At 32.1% G+C, this 13750-nt stretch overlaps 1 protein-coding gene and 1 long non-coding RNA gene across 2 annotated transcripts; both read right to left on the bottom strand.

The window, feature by feature from the left end:
- Positions 1 to 666: 666 nt before the first annotated feature.
- On the bottom strand, positions 667 to 1612 carry LOC127078910 (peptide methionine sulfoxide reductase B5). Its single transcript, XM_051019325.1, has 3 exons — positions 1378 to 1612; positions 1133 to 1289; positions 667 to 985 (listed from the first exon to the last, which is right to left on the bottom strand). The coding sequence occupies exons 1-3, from the start codon at positions 1473 to 1475 to the stop codon at positions 821 to 823; spliced, it is 420 nt and encodes a 139-aa protein (XP_050875282.1). The 5' UTR covers positions 1476 to 1612; the 3' UTR covers positions 667 to 820.
- Positions 1613 to 10159: 8547 nt separating this feature from the next.
- Positions 10160 to 11546, bottom strand: LOC127078904 (uncharacterized). Its single transcript, XR_007787884.1, has 3 exons — positions 11250 to 11546; positions 11072 to 11150; positions 10160 to 10471 (listed from the first exon to the last, which is right to left on the bottom strand). It is a non-coding gene; the product is annotated as an uncharacterized LOC127078904 (long non-coding RNA).
- Between the last annotated feature and the right edge of the window lie 2204 nt (positions 11547 to 13750).

Raw genomic sequence — 13750 nt, 5'->3', positions numbered from 1 at the left:
CTTTAATTAGATTAATTATTTTATTTATAAAAAAAAAATTCTTTTACAACCAAATTCTTCATCTTCTGCAGAGAGAAATTGAAGCACAAATGAATTTAATCACATTGAAAAAGAATAGAATTAATCTAAAGAGAGTCGAGGGTTTAGTTTTTGTTCATACAAATCTCCGTATTCTCTCAAGAGATATTAAGAATATGGGATATTGGTGGAGATGAATGTAATCTATTTGATGTAGTTGATATTCTTGAAGTTGTTAATCTTTCTAGAAGTCACTCTTTTTACTGATATTGACACGGAAAATGTTGATTTTTAGCAATGATTTTATGATTTATTGATATTTTTGAAGTGTGATTTATTTATATTATTGTGCAAATATTAACTTTTTTTTTAAACAAATTGTTTTATAATTTGAATATTTTATTGTTATTTAAATAATATAACTCCTTTTGTTATTCTTATAATTGTATTTAAAAAATTATACTAACATCCCCTTATTTTTTTTTTTTTTTTAAATATGTACCCCGGGTCCGCGCTCATAGCTATGCAATGCAGATCCAGGCAGAAAAGAAGGGGGAAACCATGTAAATGTCACCACTCTACTGTTTCACAGACCCATCAATCCTACAAAATCAAGTAATTCCTTCCGTATCAAACAGAAAGCCATGATAAAAGAGTAAAAAAAAAGAATTTTATTAATTTCAGTCCAAACTGTGCCAAACTGTGCTAAGTGGTTCAAGCTCATAACCACCAAGAAATACTACAAGCAAGACATTATTTCTCTTTTAACACCTACTACAATTTTTAAAACTAATGCTTCATTTCATATGGCAGAAGCAGCATTTCCAGGAATGAATTTGACAGAAACACTATTAACACAATGGCGTTCATCCGTTGGAACCTTGAACCCTTCTCCTTTGAATACATGACCCAAATGCCCCCCACATGCTGCACATGTTATCTCAGTCCTCCTCCCATCTGGATCAGGCTGAAAATGACAAATTAACTTCCATTATAACAATTCAATTCCAAACCTTCAACTATACACATTTTTATTCCAAAACATTACACCAGAAACACGACGTCGACATTAACTCGTCAATTACAAGTATCAGTATCAATTTTGAACACTTACGAAGCGATTGATTGCTCCAGGAAAACCCTCGAAGAAAGCAGGCCAACCACAACCAGAATCAAATTTGGTAGTAGACTTGTAAAGCGGAGTTCCACAGCCAGCACAATTGTAAATCCCTTCTTCATAAAACTTGTTATACTCTCCAGTACCCTTCAATCTGCACAATCATAAAAATTTCAACTCTTAAATTGAAATTGACAGTTACAATATTATGATACAAAAAGAAGAAATTGAGAAATTATTACTCAGTTCCTTTCTGGCGGAGGATGCGAAACTGCTCGGGGGAAAGAATGGCTCTCCATTCTTCCTCTGATTTCTCGATTGGCGTAACTGATGATGCCATTGATTTCGATTTTGATGTATGGTGAGGAAGCGTGAGTGCAAAAGCACTTTATAGTGTGATCAAATCGGAACATGGTAATTAAGATTTGTGTATGTTTCGAAGAGAAAAGTTTTTGGAGGAAATGAACTTGGACGGGAAATTGGGAAATGGAGATGGAAGAGATAGACGAGAGTTAGGGCCACGTGGCATGAAGTAGGTTAGGTTCGCTTTCCTGTCACTACACCGTTAACGTTGTCATTTCTTTGACTAGGAAAACATTTTTGTTTGGTAAATAAAGTTAATAAATCAGAATATGATAATGAAAAATAATATTAAATAATATATTGTTATTATAAAAGGAAAATTAATTTGAGATAGAAAAAAAAATAAAAATAAGACATTTTTATGGGACGAATGGAGTATTTATTTTGAATTTTTTTATCCAAATACGAAATGACTTCTCTTAACTTCACATCGAGAGGGGTTGGAACCACTTGATATCATAACTGACCTTGAAACTGAATTAATCGATCTAGTGGATTGTAAAAATAAAAAGATAATATTATCATCTTCTAAAATAATATTCTCAATATATTTATGGGCGTTCATTGGTTTGAGCAAATCCGAATCAAATCGAAATCTAAACTAAATTATGGTGTTTGCGTCGAACATTTTTTCAAACTGAAACAACCCAATGAAATCATATGTTAATTGGTTTGGACAATGAACTTCTCAAACTCTAACCGTGAACCCGTCTACCCGAATCAACAATTTTAATTCATATAATTTATATGGTCGTTATCATAAAAATTAGTCTACAATATTCAACTTTAAGAAGAAAAAAAATGATATGTTATTTGAGACATTGATAATATAGGAAGTTACGAAAAAAATTAAGAATTATATATTATTATGGAAAATTAGTTGATGTAAATTAGATATTTTTTTAAAAATATCTTTACACATTTGTTTTTAATCTATCTGATCAATACAACCCGAACCAACCATTTATTTCTCGGTTTGCTTCGGTTTGGATTTTATCAAAAAACATGAAAATTCAATCCAAACCAATCCATATTTTTTTATCGGTTTGGATATCAGATTCTCTCAAAACCGAATCAAATTGGCCCACGAAGACCCCTAAATATAATATCTTTTGACATTTTTTTTAATTCAAAAAAACACTACCTCCATGCAATATGGTTAATGGTGCCAGTTCCCTTAAGGGGTCCTCCATCCGCAATGAAACATCTTTTTTTTAGTTTATATTTTTTTAATCATGCCTATGTTAGTTTTTATTCACATAGTTGGTCTCAAGCTCGGATAAAATGAAAGGGTTGTGTTAGGCATTCGATAGTCAACAGATTTTTTTTCGAATTTCTATGACATGGATCAACTATGAAATAATGTGAATGATAGGTCGTTACCCGTAATCAACATGTAATATGGCTTAACTATAGTGTCAAAAGAGCAAGTGTTGCTACATCGTCGCCCCGATGTAGTGAAAAATAAGCAAGGATTTCTATATTTTCGTGAACATGTGTGAGTAAAGAAGTTAGTTAATGAGAGAACGATTTGTTTTAGATCATGGAATATATGCACACTTACTGGAAAATTTATGGAAATAGTGTACGCTATGGTTAGGAGGAAGATCAATTTTATGTGCCTACAAGAAATTAAGTGGACATGTGAAAAAGCGAAAGATTTAGATAACTCTAGATTTAAGCTTTGGTACACACAAAAAGTTAGGTAAAAAATAGGGTGGGGATTATTGTGGACAATGAGTGGAAGAATGATATTATGGATGTGAAAATAGTAGGAGACTGAATCATAACCTTGAAATTTATAGTGGAACAAAACACCTTTAATGTTATTAGTACTTACGCACCTCATACTGGGTTAGCAAAACACCTTAAGATAAAAATTTGGGAGAACTTAGAAGGTTTACTTCAGAACATACCTCAAGGTGAGAAGATTTTCCTATGAGGGGATCTTAATGCACGTGTTGGTAGCTTAGCAAGAGGTTTTAAGAGAATATATTTAGGGGTTTGGCGTAGGGGGTGAATGTGGAAGGTAAATTCATCTTGGATTTTCGTTGGGCTTTGAATCTTACCATAGAGAATACTTGGTTTAGGAAAAGAGATGAACATCTTTCAAATATAAAAGTGGAGTGGCATGTTCTCATATAGACCTTTTCCTTATCAGGAAGTCCAATACAAAAACTTGCTTGGACTATAAAGTTATTCTGAAATAGAATTTGACTACCCAACATAGAGATTGGGTTATGGATGTAAGAATTAAGGGGGGAGCAAAGTGAAGAAGTCATATGGTAGCGCCACGAATCAAATTGTGGCATTTTAAAGGTGAAAACAAGGAATTTTATAACATAAGATATTTGAGGGAGGGTTTGGACAACCATAAGGAAGTTCAAATGATATGTGGAATAAGATGGCCCAAGAGATGAACATCTTTCAAATATAAAAGTGGAGTGGCATGTTCTCATATAGACCTTTTCCTTATCAGGAAGTCCAATACAAAAATTTGCTTTGACTATAAAGTTATTCTGAAATAGAATTTGACTACCCAACATAGAGTTTGGGTTATGGATGTAAGAATTAAGGGGGGAGCAAAGTGAAGAAGTCATATGGTAGCGCCACGAATCAAATTGTGACATTTTAAAGGTGAAAACAAGGAATTTTATAACATAAGATATTTGAGGGAGGGTTTGGACAACCATAAGGAAGTTCAAATGATATGTGGAATAAGATGGCCCAAGAGATTATAAATGTGGTTAAAGAGACGTTGGGTGAATCAAGAGGTTTTAGACTCAGAAGTAAAGAATCACGGCGGTGGAATGAAAGTTCCCAAAGTAAAATTAGAATAAAAATGGATTGCTTTAAAGTTTGGTCTAGGTGTAAAATGTCGAAACATGGGAAAAGTACAAGAAAGTTAAAAATGAGACCAAGAAGGCAGCAAGTGAAGCAAGAACCCAAACTTTTGACGAATTATACCAATCTCTAGAAATCAATTAGAGAGAAAAATCTATATATATGCTTGCTGAGAGAAGAGAAGAGAAAGACTAGAGATTTGGATCAAGTGAAGTGTGTTACAAATGAAGAAGACAAAGTCTTGTTCAGTAAAAAGATATAAAGGATATGTGGAAGACGTATTTCTACAACATATTTAATGAAGGATATGATATCTCACTAGACTCTAGCAGACTCGACATTAGAGAAGCATATCAGAATTATGATTATTATTATCGAATTCAAAAATAGGAGGTAAAGAAATCGTTGAAAAGAATGAGCAATAATAAGGCGGTTGGACTAGACAACATACTTATTGAAGTGTGAATTTTGATTTAACATACTGTGACAACGCCTAACTTCACTTACGTTGGTTGAATTGGGATATGATACCTTTAGTAGAAGTTAGCGAGTTGTACACCGAGGAATTGGGTACAATAGTTTCGTTAGTTCGCAATGAAAGTATAACGACATTACCATCCATATAATTCATTAAACATCAACAGAGGATAAAGAAGGGATTCACACAAAACCTAGTCGCTTTCTCGCATTAATTTTAGAACAAGTTTAATTTCACATTAAAACTCAAAACATTTCATAGTTACTTTCATTATTTGCACAATTGTAGGTTTGTTAAATAGAAATCCATGTGAAGATGATATCTTTTAGTATTTACTTCAACACTATCGGTATATTTGACGAGAAGTCATCAAGTTTTTGGCATTGTTGTCGGGGATCGCAAATTCCAACAAGGCAGTTTTTGTGCGAAATTTGTTTCTTTAGGGTTTTTTTATCTCTATTTTTCTTGTCTTATTTAGTTTTTATCTAGTGTAGTACTACTAAGACAATTTTCTTTTGAATTTGCATGTGAGGTAAAGGAAAACATGTACGATAGAACGTAATGTTTATTTTGATCTATTAGCAAAACTCCAAATTTTGACAAAACAGTTGGATGCCTCAATTCTAGCTCATGCAAATGCTAGTCAAGTCAGAGTATTCTGGTGTGATTATTGTGGCGGAGGTCATGCAAATCTCTATTGTGTACAAGCCAGATACATTGGAGAAACACATTATGCTATAAATTACCAAAAGTCATATCCTTACTTAAATAACAATAATTCATGGTGGGTGATCATTCAAATCTTAAATGGAGTAACACTTAATTTCAAAATTTTAATCAAAAACAATTCCTAACTATCCACCATCAAAGACGTCATCTCCTCTAGAAGAGACTTTGAACAAATTCACGAAATCTATTGGAAACAACTTTGAAGCAATGAACAAAAATATTGAAGCATCCAACAAAAATATTGAAATATCCCTGAATAGTATGGAAAATCACATTAACCAGTTAACTAAACAAGGGGCGACCAATGGAGTGGAGGTTTTTATGGGAATATGTTGGATAATTATAAGGATGGTGAAGGTGTGAGAGAAATAGAACATGAATGGGAAGTAGTTGATGAAGGAGGACTTGAAAAAGAAAAAAAGAATAAGAATGCACAACATCTATTGAAAAAACCGAATTAAGAATAGAAGAGTTTGGGGTAAAAAATAAATGTGAGAAAAGAACAAGAATGCAATATGAGGATTTTCTAATTTTGGATGAAGCTCCAATTTCAATAGTTTATTTCGATGTCCAACAAGAAAGTCTTTAACAAAAACATTCTCCTAAAGAGTATTGTAGCAATAAGGCATATGAAAGAACATAAACTGATAAAGTACTGGATGAAATGTATGCCTTTTTTTGCTACTATCAAGTTGAAGAAAACATGGAAGAATAATCATCAATACCTCAAAGTAATGGAATTTCTACCAAACAAAAGGAAGAATAGGGATTATGTATTTTTCGTGTTATATATGTCGCCCTAATAAAGAATCAACCGATCAAGCTTAGGACCTTAAAGAAGTGCTTATGTCGCCCTAATAAACAAACAACCCATCCGTAAGTTCTTATTTTCATTGCAATTTAAATTTCATGTTGTTTTAATTAATAATGTTTCGCCTTGTGTAACATGTTATTAGGTGTGATATTTATAAAAGCAGTGGAACAAGGAAAGAAAAAATAAGGAGAAAATATAAATAAATGAAAAGAATGGAAAAGAAGATAAGAAATTTCCTAGAATTATTGCACCCTAACGTGGTCGCGATGGGATCTCATCGCAGTCACGATGCATTAGAATAGAGTCATGATATAATCGTTGGGAACGTGTGTGCTAGGTGTCAATTAGATCAGACCTTTCGGAAAAGTCCACTCACATTGCGATTGCAATTCTATTTATCTCGGGTGTGATACATGTGTTATCGTGCCTATATATTTAGTTCAAACATCACTTTCACACACACCAATTATTCCTTTCTCTTTTCTATCCTATGTTTTTTCTTTTAATTCTACTTCCATCCTTTAGTCTCTTGCATATTTTAGTGTTGTTATAGTTATTATGGTACCAAAAAGAAACCGAGCATCAAGAGCATCAACATCAACTGCACAATCTGTACAAGACACATTAGCTTAACTAAATTATAGATTTCTTTTTGAGGCAAATGCAGAAAAATATAAAAAGTTGATAAAATATCATATAGTGAGGAAATAGCGTTTGATTGTGAAAATTTGGAGGGATATGAGAAAGTGGTGGAGATGCTTTAGCAAAAGAAATTGGTAAAAATAACTCAACAAATTAATCTGTGGAACTTAGAAATCCATTAGATCAGAGTTTTATGCTACTGCTGCTCATCAAGACTTCAACAACACCATGAATAATATACATGATTATTTCCACTTCGATAACATGTGACTTGGAAACACTATTCATCATATTTGTTTGTTTTCAACAATTTCCCGTTTTTATTTTCATGAACCAACAAAAAGTACAAGCTACAAATCAATATTTTCCCCATTATTATTCTTTGCTTTGATTAATGAATGAGTTTTCTACTGTTTGTTTATTTTAGATTAATATTGTGTTATTGTACTAATGAATAGATGAACAACAAAAATCATCAGAAAAAAGATGATCATCATGGAAGTTCCTTAGTGGATTGAAAGATAAGGAAGAAAAAGACAATCAATCAATTTGTACTCAATCTCCAAATACCTCAATTAGTAAGGTTTGAGCAAAATTATTCCATTGTTTACTTTTCCTTCTATTGAGTGTATCATTACAATTGTGTTTTATAAAATGTACAATTTTTCTAATTTAGTTTATTGGTTTAATAAATACACAATGAGATAATTTTTTGTTATAAACTCTGAGCCTTTTTAAGCCAACTCGGTTTTAATGTTTATATCCTTTGCAAATCACTTATAGCCTAAGCCCTTTCTTTCGGTGACATAGTCAAATTAATTAGCCCATGATTTTAAAGATTAAATTTCCCCACCTTCTCTTAAGAGTTAGGTAAAAAAAATAGTTTTCTTGTTGCATGCAAAAGAATAAGCTCGGGGTTGCTTTTGGAAATTAATAAAGTTTAAGTTTGGGGTTGGGGTACTAGAGAAACTGTTAAAAAAAATATTTAAAAAATTGTGAAAAAGAAAATAAGGAAGTTAAATAACTTCTTAAAAAAAGAGAAGAAGAAGAAAAAAGAATGAAAGAAATCACCTATAGTACCAATAGAACAAAGCAAAGAGTTGTATGAAGAGAATTTTGATAAAATAAGAAAAACTAAGTATCTAACTCCCAAGGTTTAAGCCTATTTTCCCAAATTATTTTACCTTAACATAAGCATTGTTACAACCCGAAAAAACCTTTAAAAATATGTGTTTAAACAACTTTGATTTACTTTTCTATAAACTTTTCAAATTCAATATAAAATATTATTGTATGATGATTGAGAGATTACCCTGTCATTACGAGTGAAATCATAGTGACGTGAGAGACATATTGAGTATTATTGTATTGGATATATTTTTCTGAATTTTCTTGAGTAAATCTAGAAGTATTAGTGGTGATCAGGTAATAAAAACTTAAAAGGTGATGTTCATTGGTTATAGTTAGCATGATGTTTTCTATTGAAATTGCAATTGCAGACAAGTTACTTGAGGACAAGCAACAAATTAAGTTTGGGATTATAATGATACTCAGTTATTACATGTTTTCGACAATAGTTTTGAGCAATTTCAATCAAACATGGAGCCAATACAAAGAAAAAGGTGCCTAAGAAGTGCTTAGAATGACCAAGTGTGGAGAAAATATGGACTTAGTAAAAAATGTGTGAAAAAATGCACAAAAGGACAAAAAGCCACTTGATTTATCGCGCTCCAATGTAGGCACGATGACATTGAATCTCACCTTATCGAGGGCATGATAGAAGCCATCGTGAGCGTAATACTTTTCATCATGGGTCCGATGGGCCTTTGTTATGGGCTTTTCTTACACTTTTGATGTGTTCTTACAACTTTAAAAGAGGATTTTTGTCATCTTTTTTAGGGTTCTACAATTTTGATTGGAAGTGACGACAACAAGTACTGGAAGGATGATTTTTGGAGCAGTGGAAGCCATGGAGGCCAAACTCTTCAAGGGTTTCACATGTTATCTTCATCATATTTCTTAGTATTTCTTTGTATTACTATCAGTAGCTGAACTCCTATATATTATGTTTTGTTTGACAAACTAATTTGAAACTTGTTGCTTCACATGCTTAATTTGATGTTATATGGATAATTGAAGTTATATTGTTATTTAATTGTCTTTGTTCATAATGCTTATATTTATGGGTGTGCTGATGATATGATTTTAGACGAGTAAGGATTCCTGACCCTAAGCCTATGAGTCTCAACTAGAGCAATTAATCTACTTCCACATGTTGAATATGAAAATGATACTGCTAGTATTGGCATTTGAATTAATATATTGTAACTACGCCTAACTCCACTTACACTGGTTGAATATGGCTAAAATACCTCTAGTATAATTTAGTAAGTTGTATACCAAGGCATTAGGTAGAGTGTGTCATACCCCAATTTTGTTCGATCCTTGGTAACATCAAGTCTTTAATGATACTTTCATCTGTTAAGATCCTTAAGAAAATATTTGCTGCATTTGTTTTTACTAAAGCATGGGATGGTATATGCATTTTTGGTTAACAAGGCCCATTTTGGTTTACCCATGAGATTTCTTTTTTTCAAAAGGTCCATTCACATAGACATGTCCATGATTAATGTTGCAAAGTGTGGTTTGAATCTTTTTACGTCATTGGTCCAAAAGTCCATTTGATTATCAGTAAGTATTAAGAGACATGATTATTTTTATGATCACTTGTCATTAAACTCATTTGCACATTTCAAACAAATACCAAATCTCTAAAACGTTCATGAAAAAAAACCTTAAACTAAACTTGCATCTTTTCTAAGTATTATGTTTGGTTTATATCAAGATACCACATATATGAGTATTGGATTGGTTTTTAGGATCAAAGTTTGAAATTGCAACATTTTTGTGGCATGTTTTATTCTAGACCTTTTGGCACATTTTATTTTGGTTAATATTAATGTGTTAAAGTTAACCAAGTTGAAAATCCATTAAATTACATTTTTTTTTATCCAACCCATTTTTAGTTTGAGATATAGTTTAAAGTTTTCTTTTGATTAATACAATTAAATTGTTAAGACGAAATTTAAAATTAAAAAAAAGAGACTAATTGCACAAATAATATTTCAAATAATATTCCAAACAATATTCCAAATAATATTCCAAATAATCCAAAGTTCCAATTAATCCAAGTTTATATAATAATCCAAAGTATTTACAAAATTATCACAATAATTTTTTTTAAAAAAAAATTAAAATATATAACATGCCCAAAAGTTCTGTTATAGCTAGGAAGTTGAAAAGTTGGAGATAAGCTGTAAAATACAGCAGTTTGAAGCAACTCTTCAAAAGACTTTTCCAAAAGCTTCTTGAAATTCCCAAGCGCCCAATTTCAATCCCTAATTACAGGGCCCCAAATCCAAAAGCAAACCAATTTTCAATCAATGTCCATTCACTTTTTGCAAACCTGCAAAACCAATTCATAATTTAAAAACAGTTTATCAAATAAGCACTTAAAAAACTGAAAAATAAATGATAAAGTAAGCAGATTAATTGGTTACACAGGAAACCAAGGAGAACACTCAAGAACACTTTGCAATATCCACATCAACAACCTTAAATCCATAAGGTAATTATCCCACAAAATCTGGAAAAAAGGATAACTTAACAAGTTATCTCAGAACCTCAACATTCATCACATATATAACAACAACAAATTAACAGTAAAAAAAATGTTTTGAAAAATCAAAGAGAAAACAATCAAATTATTTTTCTCTGTTAACCTCAAACCAAAACAAAGAACAGTCTGGAAAAATCCAAAACAACACAACACACGTTTTTTTAGAATTAACCTCAAACCCTAAACAACAAAACAGAGATGTTTTCGAGAATCCAGGAAGAGATCAAAAAATAATTATAATTATTTTAACTCATAAGCATTCAAAGAGACCAAGACAGCCAACAACAACGGGATTCAAAACCCAAAAGAAGAAGGAAGAATAGAAGAAGGCGAAAAAGATTTAAAAAGAGGAGAAGAACTTATATCTACAAGCGACGGAAAGCTCACGTCGCCGGACGCAACTCAGGGCAAGTAGTCATTCTTCTTTCCTTTCCTTGCTTTAAATTCATATGCTTCTTGTTCGTTACTGCAAAACAATTAAAACCCTTATATTATTGCTTCAAACCGTGACTATTGAAGGTTGAATCACGAATTTAGGTTTAGTTTTTTTTTCTTATTTTCTTACCGCCGATCCGGTTGATTGAAGCGGATTTTAAAAAAACTGAGGCCGGATTTGAAATCTCCGGCCAAAAACAAGTGGGATTCGTGTTTTAAAGTTTGGGTTTGGAGTGAAGAGTCGCCGGAGAAGAGGGCGGCGACGCCGCGGTTGGTCGGCCGCCACCGTCTTCTCCGGCAGGTTTGGCCGTGAGGAGAGTAACAGAGAAGAAAAAGAAGTTGCAGAGCAACTTTATTTCAGAAGTGAAGAGAGAGAATGAGAGGAGCAAATGAGGCTCTCTCTCTCTCAATTTCTGTTTTTATATGGTGTTTGGAATTGCTGCATGGGCCCAAAGACCATTTTTCTATTTAAACCCCCGTTTTGTTCAGTAACGCCCAGATTTGGGCCTTCCTTTGCTTAGCCCTTTTTTTTTTATTTGTTCACTAATTTTCTTTTATTTATATACATATAAAATATATACATTAGAATTTTATGGCTATCAAACAAAAAACAATATTTTATTTTATTTACTTTCTTTCAAAATTATATAATTATATATTGTAATTATTATTATTAATACTTAATGGTAAATATGCAATTACATTATTATTATTATTATTATTATTATTAATACTTAATGGTAAATATGAAATTATTTGGTTATATCATCATTTTTCAATTACTTATTATTTAATCAAATAATCTACTAAACATTTAATTAATTAATTTATTATTATTAATATCACTTATAATTTAGATAGTTGTTTATTTTTGTGGAGTGTATGTGCATGATTATTTTGTATTTATCTATTTATACCGAGTCTTGAGTACATATGGATGACATGTTATAACTGTGAGAAGATTATGTTGATTTCACCGATCTAAAATCATTCGAACCAATTTCAAAAATAAATCATATATTTCTCGATTCAAAGTCGAGTCCATTTTTTAAAATACCTTTGTAAGTCGATTACTTGTAAAAGTATCGCCATCAATCTCACATAGCGTACTCTTGGGCTTTCTTACAATAAGACCTATTCGGTTATTAATTAATCGAGTAGATGATTGATTCCCTAAATAATACAATATATCCACAAATACAAATTTAAGACCTCGATCCAACATCGAGTATTTTTATTCAAAATTAATTAAAATATCTAATTACGATTAAATATCATTTCATTTGGAAATGAAAATGGGGATGGTTTTGAGTTTTCAACTCCTTTCCTCGATTGTTCGAATACGAGTTTTCTTACTCGGTCAGTTAGACAATCGTCATTCTTTTCAAACCTTAAACCGAGATTAAATCAAATTATTTTCATAATAATGCAATGAAAAGGGAGATGACTTTGAGCCTTCAACTTCTCTCCTCAATTGTTTGAATACGAGTTCTCTTACTCGGTTAGTCGAACAATTGTCATTCTTCCACAAATTAATAACTTAATCAAATCATTTTCAGAATAAACTGTACGAAAAGGGAGATGGTCTTGAGCCTTCGATTCCTCTCCTCAAATACTTGGATACGAGTTGTCTTACTCAGTCATTCAAGTACTTGACGTTTATCTAAAATACACCAACCATACATAAAATTATTTTCATAATCAGCCAGATGTAAAAGAAAGTGGTCTAGAGTCTTCTATTCCTTTTCCCGATTATTAGGATACGAGTTGTCTTACTCGGCTATCCGAATATTCGTCATCCATTCAAAACACCTTAATAATCATTAAATCCTTTTTATAATTAAGGATGAAAAAGAGGGTGGTCTAGAGTCTTCTATTCCCTTTCTCGGCTATTAGGATACGAGTTGTCTTACTCGACTATCCGAGTAATCGTCATCCAACCAAAAATATCTCAACACATCAAATTTATCTATCCTCGCCCTTGTGCGATCGAAACCAGTCAAACCAAATATCCAACATATTAATCCAACTTGTCACCCTCGTGTGATCAAAACTCTTTTCAAAAAGAACATTATTTAATCATTTCTAATGTGCACAACAAATTAATGCTCAAGCCTCCGCCGAGAGTAGACAAGCCAACGTTTAGCCTTTAGGATACGACCTAAACAGTTGTTCATTAAAAAACACTAACTAACCGTAGTTCCCCGAACTACGAATGCTCTAATTTCCTTATTTAAGGATGCGTAGGCAGGAGATTGTTGTATCTTCGCGAGCACACTAATAAAAAAAACTTCCCCTTTCCCTTTCTGAGGTTCTCATCTATTTCTATTTTTAATAATTTTATAGCCTAAAGATAACAAACAAATATAAATTTACACTCAAAACGCACATTAGAACTAAAAGGTTCCCGTTGAGTACAACGGACGTAAGGGGTGCTAACACCTTCCCCTTACGTAATCCACTTCTGAACCCGAATATGGTTGCGACGACCATCATTCCATTTCCTAAAGGTTTTATCGATATTTTCCTATCCCTTTATTGGGATAAATAAAGTTCGGTGGCGACTCTGTTCGAACGTAATTTTTTCCGCGACCATCGCGAGGAATCGTATTTTTCGAGATGCGACAGAGT

This window comes from Lathyrus oleraceus, chromosome 1 (assembly GCF_024323335.1).
Source record: "Lathyrus oleraceus cultivar Zhongwan6 chromosome 1, CAAS_Psat_ZW6_1.0, whole genome shotgun sequence".
Lineage (NCBI taxonomy): Eukaryota > Viridiplantae > Streptophyta > Magnoliopsida > Fabales > Fabaceae > Lathyrus > Lathyrus oleraceus.
Note: the sequence above shows the minus strand (reverse complement) of the source record. Positions and strands in the feature narration are given on the sequence as shown.

Bases quoted from the DNA above. Each gene is read 5' to 3' on its own strand.
- LOC127078910 (XM_051019325.1), bottom strand. From the start codon at position 1,475: ATGGCATCATCAGTTACGCCAATCGAGAAATCAGAGGAAGAATGGAGA. The intron at 1,290-1,377 runs GTAATAATTTCT...ATGATTGTGCAG, and splicing joins CTCCGCCAGAAAGGAACTGA to ATTGAAGGGTACTGGAGAGT. The intron at 986-1,132 runs GTAAGTGTTCAA...TGTCATTTTCAG, and splicing joins CTGGAGCAATCAATCGCTTC to CCTGATCCAGATGGGAGGAG.